Source organism: Haemorhous mexicanus, chromosome 10, assembly GCF_027477595.1.
Source record: "Haemorhous mexicanus isolate bHaeMex1 chromosome 10, bHaeMex1.pri, whole genome shotgun sequence".
Classification (NCBI taxonomy): Eukaryota; Metazoa; Chordata; class Aves; order Passeriformes; family Fringillidae; genus Haemorhous; species Haemorhous mexicanus.
Window position 1 is genome coordinate 6,771,554 of NC_082350.1, and position 17,586 is coordinate 6,789,139.

The following is a 17,586-nucleotide window of genomic DNA, read 5'->3' on the forward strand; positions in this document are numbered from 1 at the left end:
ACAGTGACAGGGAACCAGGGACACCCCAGCCTAGCTTTGGCTCCAGAGAAGCTGCTGGGGCTGCTCTTAGGGGCTGCTTATCCTCAGCAGCCAAATGTGCTTCTCCCAGGAAAACAGCAACACTGTCCTTCCACCATTAAAGACATGGAGCCACTAAATCAGTCAGGAGACCTTTTTCCAAATGCTTTGTGCCCTCCAAGCTACACTTATAAGGGGCAGAGCCAGCCAATACAGTGCTAATCCTGCATTTAATCCTATCAAAAGAAAGGTATCCAAGTCTGTCCACACCCAAAGGGGCACTGGCATGTCCTGTCCACAGAGTCAGCTCCCAGTCCAGCCATCTCTGCCCTCCTCCTCCCCCTCACCATGCCTACAGTGCTGGGCAGGGAAAATGCCTCCCCTGTGTGAATCCAGGGAATACCTGAACCCAGCACAACCAGCCTGGGGCTGGATCATGCCATGGAGGGAACCTGGGGCTGGCAGGAGCCCTGTTTCTCATGGTTCCAATGGAAGATGTGGATAGTTCAGCACTGCCTTTGTTTACCCAGAATACTTAATCCTGTATTATTTTTTTAATCTCTCCACATCTGCTCCAGGAATGCTCTTGGGTTGAAATTAGCACTCAGATTGATTGCTGTTTTATTAACTCCCCTTAGTTTGGATGGGGCTGGGGAAATGCTTGGAAAAACCCTCTGCAAAGCCAAAGAGATTTTAGAGGGAGAGCACCAACACCGTGGATATCCCTGGTGAATTTCCAGCCCAGCATTTCCATGTTTGTAATCAGCCTTTGAAGGACAAACAGGGACCACTAGGGTACAGACAGACAGATGAGGGTGACCGGGCTGTTCCCAGCTCCCCACGGTGGGAGAAGAGCTAAGAAACACCCCAAAAATCCACTCCAGGAAAAAAAAAAGGCCTGAAAACAAGAGGCAGGTTTGGCTGCACATGGTTCAGCAGACAGCCATGCCAGCCAGGCACAAGTGTAGATTTGTATTCCCTGGAGCCAGGAGACTGAAATATTTACTCTGGTTTACACTGAAATATTTACACTGAAATATTTACACCAGGTTTCTCCATTGTGCTATCCAGAGGGAGCAGGATGGTGAAGGCTGCCTGCCCTGGCACAAAGCAGGAATTCCCATTCCCCTTTTAAACCCAGAGCCCATGGGTTTCCATCCCCTCTGATCCTCAGGGCAGCCCAGGACCAGCTGCCCCCTTGCCATCTGCACACCCACTCCCCCAGCATCCCTGTTTGACCCAGAGCTGCTCATTCAGCTCCTGATGCCTGACTGGGGACAGGAAAGGGAGCAGGGGAGCCTGGAAAAGGAGACAAGAGGAAAATGATGGGAGAGGGACGTGCCAGAGGAGACAGAGCCTGGACTCAGCCCTGGGATGCTGCTCCCTCTGTGCTGTAACACAGTCAGACTGTGTTTCAAGGCTGGATTCACCCCATCTCCCTTCTCCCAGCTGGAAAAATGGTGATGCCATTTCATCCCCAAGCAATCTAGAGGGGGATAGAAGCAGGTGTCAGATAACCCTCCCACCCTGCCCAGGGCACAGACAACCCTTCCCATCCCCATTCCTCTTCCCCCCTCTTCTCCTGGCTGTTCTCCCCAGTCAGGGCTGGGGGCACCAGAGCCATCACACACCCTCACACCCCGGGAGCTTTTCCTCTTGGACCCAGAGCTTGCAGCTGGCACCAGGACGGCCGAACTCCCCGGCACCACCCGGACTCACCGGCCTGGTTGGTGGTGATGTTGACAGAGACGTGCTGCTGAGGGAAGGGGCTCTTGCTGGACACGCCATTGACAGCCTGGATCTCGAAGGTGTAGGGGGTGTGAGCCCACAGGTTGCTGATGAAGACGCGGGTGTCGGTGAGCCCCAGCTGGCGGGGCACGAAGTCCACGTTGTCGTCGCAGCGCGAGCAGGCGCGCCGGTCCGAGCGGCACTTCTTGCACACGATGTTGTAGGTGACGTCGTCCCGGCCGCCCGTCTCCCGCGGCGGGTGCCACTCCAGGATGATGGACGTCTCGTTGACGATGGAGATGACGTTGCGGGGGCCGGATGGGACACCTGGGGGAAAGGAGAGGCACTGAGACAGGTCCCTGCCCTCCCACAGAGACTCCAGCACAGGAAGGACACCCCGGGGCTCTGCAGTATCCACACCTCCTCCTTCAGGAGGGATTTATGTCCACAGCTTTGCTTAGCTCAGGATCAACTTCCCACATTGGCAACACCAACCACCTGCAATGTAAACAAGTTTCCCAGATGGAGACGACAACTCTTGTGGTATTTTCGGGGTCCCCCGTTGTGGGAAGGAAAGACGAATCTGACTCCATGTTGTTAGAAGGCTAATTTATTATTTTATGAGATTATATTTTACTAAAGAATGCTATACTAAAACTATACTAAAGAAAAGAGAAAGGATACTTACAGAAGGCTTAACAAGATACTAATGAAAAACTCGTGACTCTCTCCAAAGCCCTGACACAGCTGGACCGTGATTGGTCATTAAGTCAAAACAATTCACATGAAGCAAATCAAACAATGACCAGCTGGTAAACAATGTCCAGACCACATTCCAAAGCAGCAAAACACAGGAGAAGCGGATCAGTAACTATTGTTTTCATTTTTCTCTGAGGCTTCTCAGCTTCCCAGGAAAAGAAATCCTGGCAAAGGGAATTTTCAGAAAATATGATGGCAACAAACTCCCATGCCACAAACCCACTTAAGCCTCCAAAAAAACTCCATGTAGAATGCACACAGATCCATCCATGAGGTTGGACCCATTTTAATCCCACCAGGAGATACTGAGATAACTGCACTGCTCACATGGAGAAGCACCTCGAGCAGATTATCCCAGCAAGAGAAAAATCACTTAGCCAGCACCATGGAGAACCAGAGAAGCAGCAGGAGAAGAGAGAGTCAAAAATGGAAAGTGGCTATTAAGGGCTCAATATCTCAAGCTGGAAACCCGGGAATTTCACAGCATGGAGGAAAGCCTGCACCATTCCATGGTTTGCAAGCAGCTCCCATGGCGGACAAGAGATGAAAATTGCATTGATCAAAGCTTCCAGGAGCCATTGCAAATGCTTCAGAGGATGGGAATTGAATGCGGCTCCGATTGCAAGCGCTGTCGGATCGGGGCTGCAGGCCCTTCAGGAGGAACCCAGGAGAGCAGCCCTGAGGTACAAACACACGACTGCACAGACCCACGGATGGATCTGGGGTCAGCCAGGACGGCTCCGCAGCCAAAACCACAAAATTCAGCTGCTTGGTTATATTAAATAAGGGAGGCAGGAATTCCTCATGCTGGCTGGGCTGGGGGCTGCACTTCCAAGAAAGAAAAAGGACTTTGCCATGATACAGGGAGCAATAAAAATGATGGAGGACTTGACCTGCAAGGAAGGGTTAAGAGAGAGAAGCACACTCTGTCTTGGGGAAACCCATCCCACGGGAGCCCTCCTCATGTGTGTGTGCCAGGGAACATCATTAGGGCTGTGGATAAATCAGCCCTGTTGAGTGGCCAGGGATGGGCTGGACAGGGACAGATTCATCAGCACCATGGTGACGTGGCTGGTGGGATGGAGAGGTCATTCTGCATGGAGACACACTGGGAGCCTCTCTAAGCTGCTCCCGTGGATAATGCAGATGAAAGATTTTGTTCAAATGCCCAGAGAAATGGCAGCTTTAAAAAAAATTAGGATAATATTATTCCATTCCCTTTAACCCTTTTCCTCTTTAGGAGTCAAAGTGTCTATCGTGGAGCAGCCACCACTGCAGCATCCTTGCTGGAAAGGGCTTTCCTCTACCTGAGGCACCACAGCATTATCAAGCTCCCCCATGCTGGACATGTCACAAAGAGTTACAGGAGGGTTGCAGGGGCCACAGCAGGGACAGCAGCAGAGAGAAGGACCTTGATTCCCCAGGGGAACAAGACTGCAGGACTCACAAAGGCTCAACGGGATCAATATGAGTGAATTACCCCCAAAAATCTGCAACCTGTCTCACCAGCCTTATTCCAAATCCTCCCTCCATACCTCAAGCAGTTAGTATCTTTTCAAGAAAAAGGAAAAAAACCCGTATTTCTTCCCTTTCCCAGCAGCAAACTGCTGCCTCCCCACATTCCTCCCACTTTAATTGCAGCCCCTTCCCTCCTCAGCAGGAGCCCAGGAACTGCAGGGATCACCCTTGGAAGGGTTCCAGTCCAGGGCACAGCCAGCAGCTCCACAATGTTATGTACTCCTCTGACACAGAGAAACTTTGTGGGTGAACAGATGGCACCTCAGATTGGAGCACTACAAAATCAAGCACTGATGAGAAGAAATAAAAATCAGCAAAGAGACTTTTTTCCTGCATTCCTATAGCACAGCACTGTTGTAAATCAGTTATGTAACGAGGCATAATAAAGATCTGTAGATTATCTGTAGTTGTGCAACCTGCTGAATACCTGTATGAGAGCTCAAGTGATCCAGCAAAACACACAAATCCTTTCCTTGTTTCCTTGACGTGTGCTTTGGGCACTTCCCAGCACGGAGGTTCTGAGGCATCCGTGTGCTAAAGCCCCACGACAGACTGGTTCAAGGGCCTGGAGTCTATCTGGGGGGAATTGGGGCCTGAGTTTCCAGCAGGCTGAAGAGCACAGCAGCTCTTTCCTCTCTCCTGGGCTTTCTTCCCCACCAAAAGAGAGGCTTGAGGACACTGTTGCCGTGCCAGGCAGCTCGGGCAGGCAGCCGAGCAGCAATGCATTGCTGAATACCAATGCTTAATGCAGCCTTCCCCCTATTAAAAAATACTCCATCTGCAAGACTATGAACAAGACAGCCAGAGCAGATAACTTTAAATCCTCATTTATCCTGGAGACTATCTCCCTGCCATCACCACCGCTGCCTGGGTAATGTATAAATCCCAGAGGCTGCCAGTAAGGTGGGACGTGGAGCCACCCCATCCCTCCGCCTTGCCCACCCAGCCGCGCTCTTCCTCCCATCCACAGCGGGACAGGGGGAGAAAATAAAACAAACTCTACATGTATTGAGACTTGATCCCTGCTGCTGCCCCAGGAGGGAGGGGAGGCCCTGCAGCCCCCAGCCCCAGGCCCATACTCACTGGTGCAGGCGGCGGCGGGCGGGTCGAAGTCTGCCCGGTAGTAGCCGTTGCGGCAGGCGCAGAGCGGCGAGGCCTCGGCGGTGGAGCGGCTGTTCGGGGGGCACGGCACGCACAGCCCCGCGCCCTGGCTGGCCTTGAACGTCCCTGCAGGGCAGGCTGCAAGAGAGAGCACAGCAGCTGGGTCCTGAGCTGTTCCTGGACAAAGGGGAAAGCAGGTCCTGTCCTTGGAAGGAGGTGGAAAGGAAGGAGAGGAGAAACAGAAAAGCTTCACACTTGTAAATGGGGTAGAACCTACCTGCGAACTTAGAATGGCCAGAACTTTCCATGTTGGCTGTGGATTACTCCTGAAGCCACTAGACAAACACTGCAACTACATGGCAACAATCTTTAGCCAGGCAGAGCAAGGGGACTGCAGTAGCTGCTTTGCTCCCTACTGCTTGTACACAGGCAGGGATATGGCAGGGGGCTGTGGGACCCCCACCCACAGCAGCACCCATGGGGACATGGACAAGCAGGAGCAGGACAGCTCCTCTTCTCCTGATCAGTCCCTTTCCACTACCCCCCAACAGCCTGGCTCAGGACCCACAGTTCTTTCTCCATGCAACATTTAAATATTTAATTAAAAAGCTGGTGTGACACCCATGACAGTGTGTTATGGGTCTGTCCTGTTCATCCCTCTCAGCCTGGGGCTGGAGCTTCCCAGCCTCTGAGTTCACTCAAGCAGGAAATGGCATCTAATTCATAACAGAGAAGATATTCCAGTTACAGTGAGGGTTTAATCAGCCACAGGGGAGGTTTCATTAATCAACCATCTCACTGCTCTGTGGAGAGAGGGTAAGGATGGAGTGACAGGGATGGGGTCCCTCATCTCCGCCCCACCCCACCCATCCTCAGCAATGGGCACTGATGAATGATGCTCATCCATCCCTGACATCCAACAAAATCTGACGGAACCAAAGGCTGCAGAAGGGAATCATCTGTATTTTGGCACACGTACCCAAGGGATCAGACATCCAGCCAGCCCAGGAGAGACTGCTCCTGGCCTCACACCAGGGTGGTGCCAACCCTGCCCCCGTGATGCCATCCCCCAGGGCACAGCTCTGCAGAGAAACACCCGACGTGTCTCATAAACACGGCGATGATTGAGATAATGGAAAGTGCCTCTTAGCCCCTGTCTGCTGCATCAGGATATGAGGCATCTCCTAGCAGCCATGAAGAGGAAATTAATAGGAGCAAGCAGGAGTAACCACTTTGATGCAATTTCCTTGGGAGATAGTGGACCATCTAATCTTTATTGGAGCCCTTTAACCTGTCATTCAAAACTCATGAAGGCCTCCTGCTCACCCAGCCTTCCCAGATATTAACAGATGATAGAAAAGAATAAATCAAAACAATATTTTACAATTTTATTATTCAGAAGATTTCCCCCCCCAGCCTAAGGCACGCAGCTGGCTGCAATGAACTGTCTCTTTCCAGTGACCCTGACAGCTAGGTGGGGATGTGACATTCCAGAGGAGCCAGCCACCATCTCCCACTGCCCTTCCTCTTCCCCATCACAGGAGGACGGCTGAGTCCTCCACATCCCACCACAGACATCCCATGCATGTGGCATCCTAAGGAAGAACTCGGGGCCATAATCCAGCACCTCATGCAGTGTGCACTGAGACACACGGGGTCACCACACAGTCCAGAGGGTTTGAGGGGACCCTCAGCATGCTCCACAGCAGAAGGCAGAGGGATTCAGACCCTTCCCCAACACACACACAGCCCCATTCCCATAGCAGCACAAGGAGGCACAGAGTTACACAGACACACAGGGCAGGAGACAAAACCACGAGTGGACACCAAGGTTTGGAGTGCATCTCCAGCTCCTCACCTCTCCCTCCCCACCATGTCCCAGCAGCCTTGTGCTCCCACAGGAAGAGGGAGCACCCATGGGACATGCAAAGGGGGACCTGTGGGCTCTGGAGCTGGAGGATGTGTCAGAACACACCTGAAACGTGCCAAATTCTTTGGAGGAACAGGAAGGGGAGGACAGTGGTACCAGGGAACAGCCACCTGTGTTTTAATGGAAGAGGATGGAGGAGGGAAGGAGGATGATGAGAGGATTGCAGTGCTATGAACAAGCCCAAATTTAAAGCTTGAGGGCATGTTGGTGGGTTGGTTGGAGAGGTCTGTTAATGTTTAATTACAATTAATCCAAGTGACACTTTGTCAAAACACCTGAACATGGCATCCTGCACCCCAGTGTCCACAGGTTCCCCTTATCACTTCACCTATCCACAAATTCCTGTAATCTGCAGGCACGTGGCTCTTAATTGCTATTATTACCAATTAGCTTTTCTCTCCTGTAATTACACTGTGCTTGCCTAAAGCCTCCCACAGTTTCGGAGAGGTGAATGCCTTCTCCTCCCTCCCAAACACGCCGTGGGTGCAGCACTCCCCTCTGGCTGCTGCCCCTGTGTCTCCTCTTTCTGGGGGAGCTGAACCATGACCCTCCTACCAAAAACACAGCACAAACCCCCAGGGCCCTGCAGTGCCATGGTGGGATCCATAATCCTTCACATGGCAAACTCACAGTCCAAGTGCAAGGCTCAGATGGAGCACTCGAGCCCAGCAGGGAGCAATAAATCACCCCACTAATGGCCAGTGCAACATTTGCCCTAATTTAAGGGCTGCTCCAAGAGCTTCCCAGAGCTGGCAAAGTCTGCATCCATGACAGTGTGTCAGAAAAGTGCAGGATGAGGCTCTGCCTCAGCTTTCCCTGTGGGAACAGGCTTTTTCTGCCAGTGCCCAGGCTATGGCACAACCTGCATCTCTTCAGCCCAGAGGAGAATTAATTGATTGTTGATTATGGGGGCTGGATAAGATTAATGATGTGCTTAACTATCCATTTCCTCACATTTAGGCACCAGGGGTGTGTTTGTAAATGCTGAGGCACAGAACTCAGCCGTGCTGCTCAGCAGGGAGGATGCTCAGCACTTAACCCCCCCACAACCCAAAGCTGCCCACGGATCCATCATCCTGCCTGCACACCAGGAATGCTGCACATCCCAGGTGTCAGTTTGCCAGCAGGACTCCTTTTCCAGGGCTGACATGTCTGGGGGTGGGAGAGAACATCATTGAAGGGCTGGTGAAACTCGGGCTTCTTGCAGAGAGATGTCATCAGTGGAAGTTTGGGGGAAAAATAGCTGCAGGTCGCTGTCACATCCAAGGGGTGATTGTAAGGACATGGCCACAGGGCTGGATACAACTGGGGACTCCCAGCCAGAGCTGAACCTCTCCTATCCCCCCTCAAAGGCTCAGAGGAGGGATGTGTCATATCTCTCATACAAGGCAAACACTCAGTGAAGGCACCACAAAGCTGTGTCCCCACTGTCACTTCCCTCTGCAGCTCTGGGAGTCACAGAACATCAGAACCTGGGAGTCACAGAACCACAAATATGCAGGAAGGGATCCCTGAGGATCATCAATCCAGCTCCTGGCCCTGCACAGTCACCAGAACAATCCCACCCTGTGCATCTCTGACAGCATTGTCCAAATGCTCCTGGAGCTCTGGCAGCCTTGGGGCTGTGCCCATTCCCTGGGGAGCCTGGGCAGTGCCCAGCAGCAGGATGGATTACAGAAGCACTCGTGGCACACAGGAGCACTCTGAGGGCTTTTCACTGCTCAACACTCTCCTGTATCCTGCATCATTGTAGTCCAGGTGCCAGAAGTCCTGGAAAGAGTCAGAGAGAAGCAGATCTCTCAGCTCATCCATCCTTGCTCCTGCCTGAGGCAAGCCACCATCACAGCCTCTGTGGAAAGGGTGCAAGTGTGGGGATATTCAAGCATGGGGGTAACCAAGCGTTTCACTCTCAAACTAAATCCTCTCAGTTAGCACCTGGAACTTGCACTTTTTAATTACTCTCTCAGGGAAGCTTAAGTCAAAAGAGGAAAAAAAAGAAGAAAGGAAGAAAAAGGAGACATTGCCTCTACATTAACTTGCTCTAAAGCTCCCTGGGGATGCAGAGTGGCATTTTTCCTTTTCAGATTTTAAAATAGGAGCTTCTCCAAGGAATTACAGATTCAGCAGCAATTCAGAGAGCCCTGACCTGCCCCAACCCTCACCAGCACCCAGCAAACCAAGTCAGCAGTGCCTCATCCATCCCATGCCCCTGTGTCCCTGCTCTGGCAGAGCTAACCCCATTTTCCAGGTATCCCCAAATTCACACTTGCTTTGGGTTCCCTTTTGGGTCCAGTGCTTTTCCAGGGCAATGCCTGTGTCTTTAGGCACACCTGTGGCACTCTGGCACAGCAGGTGATGAAAAGCTGTGTTAGAAGCAGCAGTGCTGCACCAGATGATGCCCTCAAGCAAGCCGGAGGTGTGGAGAGCATTGTCAGGTGCAAAGGCACTAAAGAGCCTGAATGATCCAGCCTTGCTCCAAAAAGACATGTGGAAGCACCAGCAACAACCCTGGGAGATGGGCAGCAGGGTTTGAGAACAGCACGGGTCAGGAAAAAAGGAGAAACTGTGGCTCATGGCATTTGCAGCCTGCCACTTTCTGCAAACAATAATTTATCTTTAAGAAAAAAATACTGGCATCTCAACCCAACACCTTGTGCACAAGGCTCATAATTTTTTGATGAAACCCCCCCAAAAAAGGGAGGAGATGCTTGCTAGAAACCCCTTGTGCATTTCATAGACACCACCGACACAGAACCTATCTTTAAATACATTAAAAAACAAAATAAGAAAAAAACACATCCATTTTTCAGCCTTCAAACTGGTTAGCCCTAGAGATGGGTGCTTTAAAATGCTCTCCTTGCCATCCTGCTGTCACTCTGAGTGGCCAAGGTGCCAGATAGGACACCCTCCCAGACACTGTCAGCTCAGAGACACCATCCAGGGGAATAAACACCCACACAAAACCGTGTGCCACAGCAAAGTGTCACTGAGAGGATGCTGTGACTACAGGGGCAGGCACATGGCACAGCTTCCCTGGGCTCCCACTTGCCCCCTGGGGCAGTGCCAGGGGCACTGCTGACCCCGTGTTCCCTGGGGGGACACACACAGACCCCGAGCTGCCACCCACTCCTTGCATTTGGGCTTCAATGCCTTTGATATGATGATGACACAGGCAGCAGGTTGGGGGGAAAAGCAGCAGAATTGGGCAGGTTGTCACCCACAGGGAGGGGCTGTCATCTCCCACCTTCAAAGGGTGACAAGGGCGCTGCTTTCCCACCCTGCTTTCATCCCCCTCGTTATCCTCCCTGCACACATCCAAGCAGGGAGCAGGCACGTGGTGCCAGAGGTTTAATTGCATCCCTGCATGGTGCTCTCCTGTCATCCCTTCCCTCCTGCCTCTCTGCTGGGGAGGGGGCTGGCAGGTTGTTTTGTGAGGATTTTGCCCCCATACCTACTTCTTAATGATCTGATTGCCTTTTCTATTAAGCCAAGTGTTTCTCCAGGAACATCTCAGCCTGGCACAGGGAGCCCAGCAGGCAGCCAGCAGTGCCAGGGGGTGCTCTGCCATGCCACCCTCCACCAGGCATCCACAAGTGAATCCTGAGAGCTTTCCATACTGGGAGCAATGCCAAGCCAGGAGAGCTTGGAGGGTACCTGCATCCTGCCTTCCTGACCATGCCAAGAAAGGAGACTCAGCCCTTAAACACCCCATCAACCACCAAATCCCAGCATCCAGGGCTCAGCGTAGGGAGCAGAGTGCAAGCCAGGTGGAGGAACAGGGAAGTCCAAGCATTCCAGCCCTGAAGAATCCTCCTGCTCCCAAGGAGGGAGCTCAGCACAGGACCCCAAGCCATCCCAGAAACCACAGCACACGGGGACAGGATGTCACTGTCACATTTTCTGAAAAATCCCTTCGCCAGGATTTCTTTTCCTGGGAAGCTGAGAAGCCTCAGAGAAAAATTAAAACAATAATTATCTAATTTGCTTCTCCTGTGTTTTGCTGCTTTGGAATGTGTTTGGACATTGTTTATCCAACATGTGAATTGTTTTAACTTAATGACCAATCACAGTCAGGCTGTGTCAGGACTCTGGAAAGAGTCACCAGTTTTTCATTAGGATCTTGTTAAGCCTTCTGTAAGTATCCTTTCTCTATTCTTTAGCATAGTTTTAGTATAGCATTCTTTAATATAATACCATAAAATAATTAATTAGCCCTCTAAGAATATGGAGTCAGATTCATCATTTCCTTCCTGCCACGGGGGACCCCAAAAATACCACAGACAGGACAGCCCAGTGGAGCCTTGTCCCCAGATCCTTGTCCCAAAACCTCTTTTTGGTGTAAACTTCAGCATTCTGTAGCCAAACACACAAATTTTGGATCCCCCAGAGATGCTCCTGCCTCAGGGCAATCCGAATTACAAACAGCACCCACCCCATAGTGCTCCCTTCTTTCAGCACTGTCTAGGCAGAAAGTCATGAGATAAACTCATGAGATAAACATGAGCTTCCCAGCATCAGGGCTGGCATCCTGCAGGCATGGGCTCCATCTCTCCCTGCTCCACATGATGCAGCTGCTTAATTAAACCAGACCTGCACCTCGGGAGGAATAGGCTTAGATCCGCCTTGGGACACATGTAAATTAAAGTCAGAGCCAGCCTGCCATGGTTTATTCATGGAGGGAAGTAAAATTCAATGTGGCTTTACCTTTCTCGGGTTTTTTTTCCTCTGCTTTTCTTCTCATGGATGAGAAATGAATTGGAGCAGGGCAGGATTTCAAAGGTGCTTGCAGGGAGCTGTGCAAGGCATATAAGAGGCAACAGGACTGAATGCATGCCTGTTCATCTCTCCCAAAAACCCACTCCTCACCCCAGAGGAGCAAGTACCTGGCTGATGGAGCGAGGTGCTCACAGACTGAAATGCTCACCAGAGTAAGCCCCACGTGCTTCACTGGAAGCAAAATGCAGCCCATGCTCACCCAGAAGCAGTTTTCCCCCAGAAAGGCTTACTTGGAAAAATTAGGGGTCTCTGGATGCAAAGGAGCTTCAACACCAACTGTTTAGGTGACATCATGGCCCTAAAGAAGGAGTTTAAGCCTCGAGCAGGGCAGGGAAGCAGCTGGTTCAGGATCCCACGTGCCTGGCTGCTCACTGCCTGCAGCTTCCCAACAGGTCCATGCTCACCCATTTAATCACCACTCCGGGCTCCACTCTCTCTGTTTTTCACAGTTGGGAGGATTTTGAAGGTCTGAAGAGAAAATCTGCCCCAGATGGATGGGAAGAGAAGAGCAGGCACGCCCTGGGCAGACGGTGCCGCGGGGCTGCCAGCTTGCCGCAGAGCAGGGAACTCACTTCACTCTCCAGAACAGCCAGAGAGGGGGGAAAAACCCAGCACTTGTCATGGCCACTTTTCCAAATCACTGTTCTCCCACTCAGGTTTTGTTGTGTTTTAGTTTCCACTTGGCTCCAGGCTCACTGTCCAGTCCCATGCCACAGCTCCCCGACCACAGCTCCACTTCCTTGCCATAAACCAGCAACTCTGAGTGATCAAACTGAATAAATTAATCCAACTCCAGACAATTCACACACATACACAGGGAGGGTCACAGCAGAGAGAGCAGCAGACACATGGCCATGGCAGCACCAGGCACAGGCTGCTCCTCACCATCCTCACTGCCCCAGCTCATTAGTCTGAGTCAACAAATGAAAGGGGGATGAAGCTGTCATCAAGGATTTGATGCTATTTAACCTCCTCACATTCTTCTTTAAAAATAGATTTAGCAGCTGCAGCCTGACCTCTGCCAGGGCCAACATCCCTGCAAGCAGGAGCTTCCAGTGCCTAAAGGGGCTCCGAGGGCCTGGAGTGACAGGACAAGGGGGAAGGGCTTTACATGGACAGAGGGCAAGGTTAAACTGGATATTGGAAAGAAATTCTTGGGTGGTGAGCCCCTGGCACAGGGTGCACAGAGAAGCTGTGGCTGCCCCATCCCTGGAAGTGTCCAAGGCCAGTGCCCCACCACCATCTGTCATCCACAATGAAGCTCACAACGAGTTTGGAGTAAAAAAATGGGGGACTGAGATTGAGGCCAGGATTATGTCCCAAAATCACAGTCCCCAGAGATGCTCTACCCCCACTCCAGCCATCAGGCCCCATGGAGAAATATTTTTTTCCCCTCATGAACCACAGCAATGTGAAACTCCAGAGTTGCCAGACACAGACTGGAAGAGCCAATACTTCCACATGCCACCTAACCCAGGACATTGTGTTCAGCCCTCAATGCCTGCATGAGCCATCAAGCCACCTCATCAACAGGGAAGTGAAAGGGCACAAAAATTCCTGGAGGATCTTCAGGAGAAGCTCTTCCCCAGGTCCAGAGCTGCTGGCAGGGGCTGTGGTTAGAAGCCCCCTGAAAAAAGATGCATCTTTCCTTTGCAACTAGGAATTTTGGAAACCACCAGTGTGTCTCCAGCCCCTCTTCTGACCGGGAAATTGGGGTGGCATTGCCACTGGGCTCCCCAAAGCACTGGCTGGGAAGGAAATACCTCCCATCCCTAACAGGAACTAATTAGGCACCTCTTCCTCCATCTCCAGCTCATGCCACGCAGTGTCCCCTCGATCTAGAGAGCATCAAGTGCTCATTAATTACATCTGAAGTGGTTCCTCGTTAGTGCTGACACCGTGAAGGAAGAGTCACCCCAGGATGGGGCTGGGGAGAGTTTCAGCCACAGGGCCAGGCTGGCACAGGCAGGGACATGGGGACACACAGCTTCCCTGTGTCCCTGCTACAGCACTGCAGGACATCGTGCCTCGGGTCACACGGGGGTGGGGAGATGTCCCAGCACGGAGCAGGACATTGCCATCCTGGTGGAGGTGAGCCCTGGGGGGCTGTGGTTTGGCTGACTGCTCAAGGATTATGCCCAGGAATAGATTTGCCATGGGAGGACATCCCAACCAAGGCACATCCCTCATCCACCCCAAGAGTGCCACGCAAGGAATTAATTAGAAAAACAATTAAGAGAGCTTCCCAATGAATATTTATAGCAGAGCAAGCCATAATTACTATTCCTGGGAGGAAAGGCACCCTCCTACCCAGCTGCAGAGAGGAGAGAGGACACACAGCACTGACAAGGGTGGCACCTTTGAAAAGCCCTTCCAGCCAAACCATTCCATGCTTCCATGAGTCCCACAGTGGGTCACCCCTATGGCACAGTGGGGAGGGCAGGCAACCTGCTCTACAGCTCCTGGACAGGAAAGGACCTCCTGCAAGCAATGTGAACACTCTGGCACTGCCCATTTTGGTGACCCCCTGGGGACAGGACAGATGTTCAGAGCAGCAGAGTGGAAGGACACTCACCGAGCCCACCTCTGAGCCCAGACAGCTTCTCCCTGCCTAAACTTCCACCTGTGTCTATGCCAGTGATAGCAACAAGCAGGCACAAAGGAGTGGTCTCCTCCATCCTCAACATCTGCTACACATAAGTCAAAGCCACCTGAGACTGTAGGGATTTACTGTACATAGGCAGCTCTGGAAGATTTTCTTAGCTGTGAAACATAATTTGCACCTTGGGCTCTCTAAGAATAAGTTGTCTTCAATAATAACACACGATTAAGAGCTCAGGAGCAGATCCGATGTGAAGCAGGAGATCTGTGATAATCCCAGGTCTCTCCTGCCACCCCTGCTTGCCTGGTGTGCTGAAACAGAAGTCCATGACAGTACCAGGAGATCTGGGTTTAGCCAGAGAATGACAGCCCCTGGAAACACCCAGAGAACCTTTCTGCCATGCCCAGAACCATTTCAAACTCCCTGTTTTGTATTAGTGCAGAACTCATAAACATCAAAGTAATCCCTGCTTGTGAGGAGGGTGACCAGGTCCCTCTGCACCATGGACAGGACAAATGCCAGTAAGCACCAACCCCTACCAAAGCTATGTCCAGGGCCAGGGCAGATGTGTTGAGCCTGGATGCAATAGGTACTATAATAAAGTACAAAATAAAAAATAAAAGTGTAAGTCAATATCATGTCTCTCCTCATGGGCAATTTCCTCTCTGGGCTGCAGACCCAGCAAAGCTGCTTGAGCCAGGAGAGAAATTCAATTCATAATTCCCCCTGTATACAATTCTCCAGGATGCCCCTGCTTTTACAGACGAATTTTAGGTAGCAAAGTCCAGAGACCAGACCTGAGGCTGGAGCTCTCCACCTTCAGCTTGGCACACAATTCTGTGCTCCACAACTCTCCCCCAGCACAGCAAGGAGACAGCCACAATACACAGAGTATCACCACACCGTTTCAGAAGGCTTCAACCCATACAGAGCAACACCTTACCACTTCAGAAGGCTGCAACATCTGCCCTTCTTGTTCCTTAGCCCAACCTTTTATCCCCTCCTGTTGATGCACTGCACCTGTGTGCCCCTCAGTGTTAATGCACTGCACCTGTGTGCCCTCTGCTCCCTTTGTGGTTGGTCAGTGCCCCTGGGCACTCCATGGCTCATTGCTGTCAGTGCTGCTCACCTGCTGCTCACAGCTGTGCCCACTGGGGATGGGGCTCAGCCCCACCCCAATCACCACAAACTGTGTGCCTACAGCCCCTACCAGAGCATCATCCCAGAGAGGCCCTAGGGAGGAGAGGGATGAGAAAAGACAAGGACAGCATTATCCCAGGAATTGCTCCCTGCTCGCAGGGAGTGGGGAATCCCAGGAATTGCTCCCTGCTGCTGGGAGCCCAGCCATGCCCAGGCAGGATGTAGCCACAATGAGAGCACCAAGGTGACCAGTTCCTACCCCATCTCACAGCTCTCCTGCCTCAAATCCATTTCACACAATAAACGTGACACAAGCAGATGAGTCCTGGGCTGAACACAAAAACAAAGCAATGAAGCTCCCTCCGTGCCATTAATGAAATTTTCATGGCTGCTGCTGGAGCCTAGGGTGGGAGAACAGCAATTCTCCCCTGGGGTGGGTGCAGAAGTGAATTTGGGGTGCCCACAGCTCTGGTTTGATGCTCCCACAGCAAAGGCAGGGAGGTTCCTTGGCCGTGAGTGCTGCGCTGGCTGAAGACGGATGGGTTTTCCCATGGCTCCTCCAAGGAAGGGCCTGTTTGAGAGCGTGAGCCACGCTGTGATTTAATCTCCCCGCTCCCCTCTGCACGCATCCTCTGCCATCTGAGGCACCAGGCGTGACAAATGGCCCCTTGTACCACACTCAGAGCTGGCACCCACGGCACCGCTCCATTTGTCACCACCCGAGCGCGCGGCGGGGCTCGAGAGGGGAGCCGATTAAAACCTCGCATTCTGCACTGATCACTTCTCCCTCGTCCTAGCGGGCTCCATCCTTCCTCAGCCCGGTCCCAGCTGGAACATCCAACCCACAAACCTCCTTAGGCAGCCAGAGGAAAGCAGGGCAACTCCCTCCACCTGGGCCATGGATTTTTCACCACTCTGGGTCTCTCTCTCACTAAAACATTATCAGTGAAGGGCTGTTTCCCCCAGCAAGGATTGCAGGAGACCCACAAAGCCCAACTGCAGCCCAACTCAGCTTCCAAATAATGCCTTGCACAGCGGAGTGGTGATGAGTTATCTCATGGCTTGAGGGGGTAAAATCCATTTTATTATTATTATTATAGAATCACAGAATCATTAGGTTGGAAAAGCCCTCTAAGGTCATTGACCCCAAACATTAACCCAGCACTGCCAAGGCCAACACTAAACCATGTCCCCAAGTGCCACATCTACACAGCTTTCAAACACTTCCAGGGATAGCTATTCCATCACTTCCCTGGGCAGCCTGTTTCAGGCTTGGCAGCCCTTTTGGTGAAGAAATTTTCCCTAATTCCCAATCTAAACCTCTTGAGGCCATTCCCTCTTGTCCTGTCCCTGGGAGCAAAGCCCAACCCCCCCAGCTGTCCCCTCCTGTCAGGGAGTTTTGCAGAGCCAGAAGGTTCTCCCCGAGCCTCCTTTTCTCCGGGCTGAGCCCCTTTCCCAGCTCCCTCAGCTGCTCCTGGTGCTCCAGACCCTTCCCCAGGCAGGGTAAAAAACTCCTTTTTTTTATGTTTTAAATTATTACTGTTATCCTGCTGGGAGAGACACTGGCCCCACGGGCTGTAGGGTGCAGCACAGCCCCAAACACGGGTGAGATTCCCACCCCTTGGCAAGCAAACCGCAGCAAGAAGAGCCATTCCCAAAGGAGTCCTCTCGTGACTGAAAAAAAAAACAACCAACAACCCAACAAAAAAACAAAAAGGAAAAAGTTATAGAAAGGCTTTAAAAGTCCCTGGCTGAGTCACTGGGTTTGCCAGGTGCTGGCTATTTGCAAACAAGGGTGAAACAATGCGGCTGCCGGACATGGGCCGGATCTGGCGCTTCCTTGCGGCTCTCCCATTGTCCAGGAGAACAATCCCTGCTCCTGCTGGACAGCAAAGGCAGCAGGGTGAGAGCCAGGTCTCCTGGGCTGGGTCAGTGGAGAAGGCTGGCTAAGATGGGTGGGTTTCACAGCCCACTGCTGCAGGGATGCTCATGAAGACGCACACATGGAGCTCTG

General features: G+C 52.0%; 1 protein-coding gene across 1 annotated transcript in view; it reads right to left on the bottom strand.

Moving 5' to 3' along the window:
- EPHB1 (EPH receptor B1) overlaps positions 1-17,586 on the bottom strand; it is an 80,020-nt gene that overhangs the window by 25,779 nt on the left and 36,655 nt on the right. The window contains exons 4-5 of the mRNA XM_059855119.1: positions 5,107-5,262; positions 1,738-2,073 (exon numbers count right to left, since the gene is read on the bottom strand). Of these exons, the coding sequence (XP_059711102.1) occupies positions 1,738-2,073; positions 5,107-5,262 (492 nt within the window). The remainder of the gene's footprint in view (positions 1-1,737; positions 2,074-5,106; positions 5,263-17,586) is intronic.